The 2,469-nt window shown below is 52.9% G+C and overlaps 1 protein-coding gene across 1 annotated transcript; it reads right to left on the bottom strand.

The window, feature by feature from the left end:
- Positions 1–579: 579 nt before the first annotated feature.
- Positions 580–1,889, bottom strand: N7539_002991 (zinc-dependent alcohol dehydrogenase; the record flags this gene model as incomplete). The annotated part of the gene is made up of 4 exons (XM_056932594.1): positions 580–1,352; positions 1,424–1,580; positions 1,641–1,689; positions 1,765–1,889. 4 exons carry the CDS (start codon positions 1,887–1,889, stop codon positions 580–582), a joined length of 1,104 nt encoding a protein of 367 aa, XP_056792553.1.
- Between the last annotated feature and the right edge of the window lie 580 nt (positions 1,890–2,469).

Genomic DNA, 2,469 nt, shown 5'->3' with positions numbered 1-2,469 from the left:
ATCCGTAGGTTTACTACATTTATATCTTACCAACCTGTCGCAACCAAATCCATACCTTAGCTGTGAAAGAAGGATGTGTCGTCGAAATTATCTGCATTTATTTCAATACTCATCCACCCATTGAGATCAAATCGAAACGAGGAACAGAAGCTCTCACAACCGGGAGTGAATTTCAACAATTGTGCTGGGAGTTAATACGAAGAGAGAGCTAGATCTAATATAAAGCCAAAATTTTCTATGACATGTCATACTCGCACCGGTGGCTCAACTGGACACTGGATCTCAGCGGCCGGCTGGCCCAATGGCAAGGCGCTTGACTACGAATCAAGAGATTGCAGGTTCGACCCCTGCGTCGGTCAATCTTTTTGGCTCTGGCCGATCGTTTTGGCTTCCTCTAAGCACCATGGACTTCTTCTCATTGGACATGCCCGACCGTCGCAAGAGGGGATGAATGCAGAAACCTCACAGGTTTCATGATGTCAGATGTCATGGGATCCCTTGGGAAATAATCAAAAAGGGGTCGCAATGTCTTTGTTCGCAGGATATGTACATAACTCAAGAGACAGATGACGAGATAGGTCACTGAGTAAGATCTAGCACCACACGACCCTGCAGCTTTCCCTCTGCCATCTCCTGGAACACCGAAGTGAGATTCTCCATCTTTTCCAACCGATAATGAGCCTTGATAATACCACGAGAGGCAAAGGACATCGTCTCGATCGCATCCGTGCGATTTCCCACCGCAGACCCCGTCACCGTGTAATGTTGATTGATGAAAGATGCCGGGAACGCCGTCGCAATAGCCTGGGGTTCATGCTCGGGGATGCCCACACAGACGAGAGTGCCGCCGAATCGCAACAAGGGCAGCGCCTGAGCGTAGGCCGCATTCGCAGCTGTACAGACAATAGCCGCATGGGCACCCAGCCCCTCTGTCAAGGATTTGACGTGCTTCTGTAACGCCTCGCCGTTGTCGTCCTTGGGGAACTGTGTGATGTCGATGAAGTGCTCCGCACCGGACTCTTTGACCAGATCTGCTTTGCTTCCGTGGTCAATGCCAATCACGCGCTGGCCCATGCCTCGACTGGCAAGTTGCACGGCGATGTGACCGAGACCACCTCCGGCGCCTGAGATAACGACCCATTGGCCGGGTCGAGCGTTGCTTCGCTTCAGGGCGGAGTATACGGTCACACCGGCGCAGAGCATGGGGGCGGCAGCAGCAGAGTCCAGCCCGTCGGGAATTGGTGTCACATAGTTGGCTGGTCCTAGTGCGTATTGCTGAAAGGTTCCTGGGTTGTAGTAGCCGGAGACTTTCTGGTTGAAGCACAATCCGTCGAAGCCAGCTCCGCATGGTTCTGGGGAGAATCACCATCAGCCACCAGGAATTCTTCACACAAGCAGTAGGGTCAAGTTCGACGATACGTACGGCAATTTCCACAGGCACTCGCTACCCATTTAATGCCCACGCGATCTCCAATCTTCAACCCAGAGGACTCGGTGCCCGCGCCAAGCTTGACAATCTTACCGACGCCCTCGTGTCCTCCGACTTGACCGGGGGGAGTTGGGAAAGGGAGCATTTTCCACTGGGAAGGGGTCAGCCATCGGAACCTAAAGAGGACAGATTGAGAGCTTGCACGACATACCGTGTTTGTCATGATGCCATAGTCGGAGTGGCACACGCCAGAGTGCGTTCTGTGAAACCCCGACAGAATCAGCACGCCATTGCAATCTTGTGCACGACCTCCCAAGGTAGGTAGAATTGCTTACAAGTTGATGAGAACCTCGCCAGCGCCGGGCTCAGGGACATCGATCTCTACGACCTTGGTAGAGACTGTTCCCGGCTGGTCGTAGACGACCGCCTTTTGCTTCTGAGGAACATCCACAGTTGCCATAGTTGACAAGGTAGGGCAGTAGTTGAGAATGAGTGGTGCGGTCTTTTTGTACTGAATTTTGAGCTCGATCGATATGGTGAGCTTGATTGATACGGGGATTCGGACACTGCTCCAATATGCGAAGCACAGAAGTGATGAAAGCAGTAGCTTACCGTTGGTTGACTGGAGCCTATTTATCTCTTTGCCACCCGTCCGTACCAAGACCGAACTACATCAAAAGCCAGATAGCCAGGGCACCTCAGAGTGGAGGGGACCGGAGGCATACGATCGCGGGGTCAAGGATTGGCATGATGATCCGATTCCTCCATTTACACAGCACATTCCACAAGAAGAGGAGGGGGCTAGACTCGGAAGTCTGACCGGCTTCTGAAAGCCTGGTATGATCGTTGAGGGATCGCGGACAGATGCTACCATATTGGACCGTTGGTGAGGGGTGCGATCGGTCATCGGTGGAGTTCGCCAATGCTGGACCTCGGTCATCGTGCAGCCGGGGTACCATGAAGCATCGAAATTGCGCATCTGTTGTCCCATCCTTGAGGCATGCGAGTATGTTGGGGCGTGCGAGATCTGTATTGAGCAT

This window comes from Penicillium diatomitis (genome assembly GCF_028827545.1).
Source record: "Penicillium diatomitis strain IBT 30728 chromosome Unknown utg000003l_segment0_segment0, whole genome shotgun sequence".
Classification (NCBI taxonomy): Eukaryota; Fungi; Ascomycota; class Eurotiomycetes; order Eurotiales; family Aspergillaceae; genus Penicillium; species Penicillium diatomitis.
The sequence above is the reverse complement of the archived record's forward strand: the minus strand, read 5'-3'. Positions and strand labels throughout refer to the sequence as shown.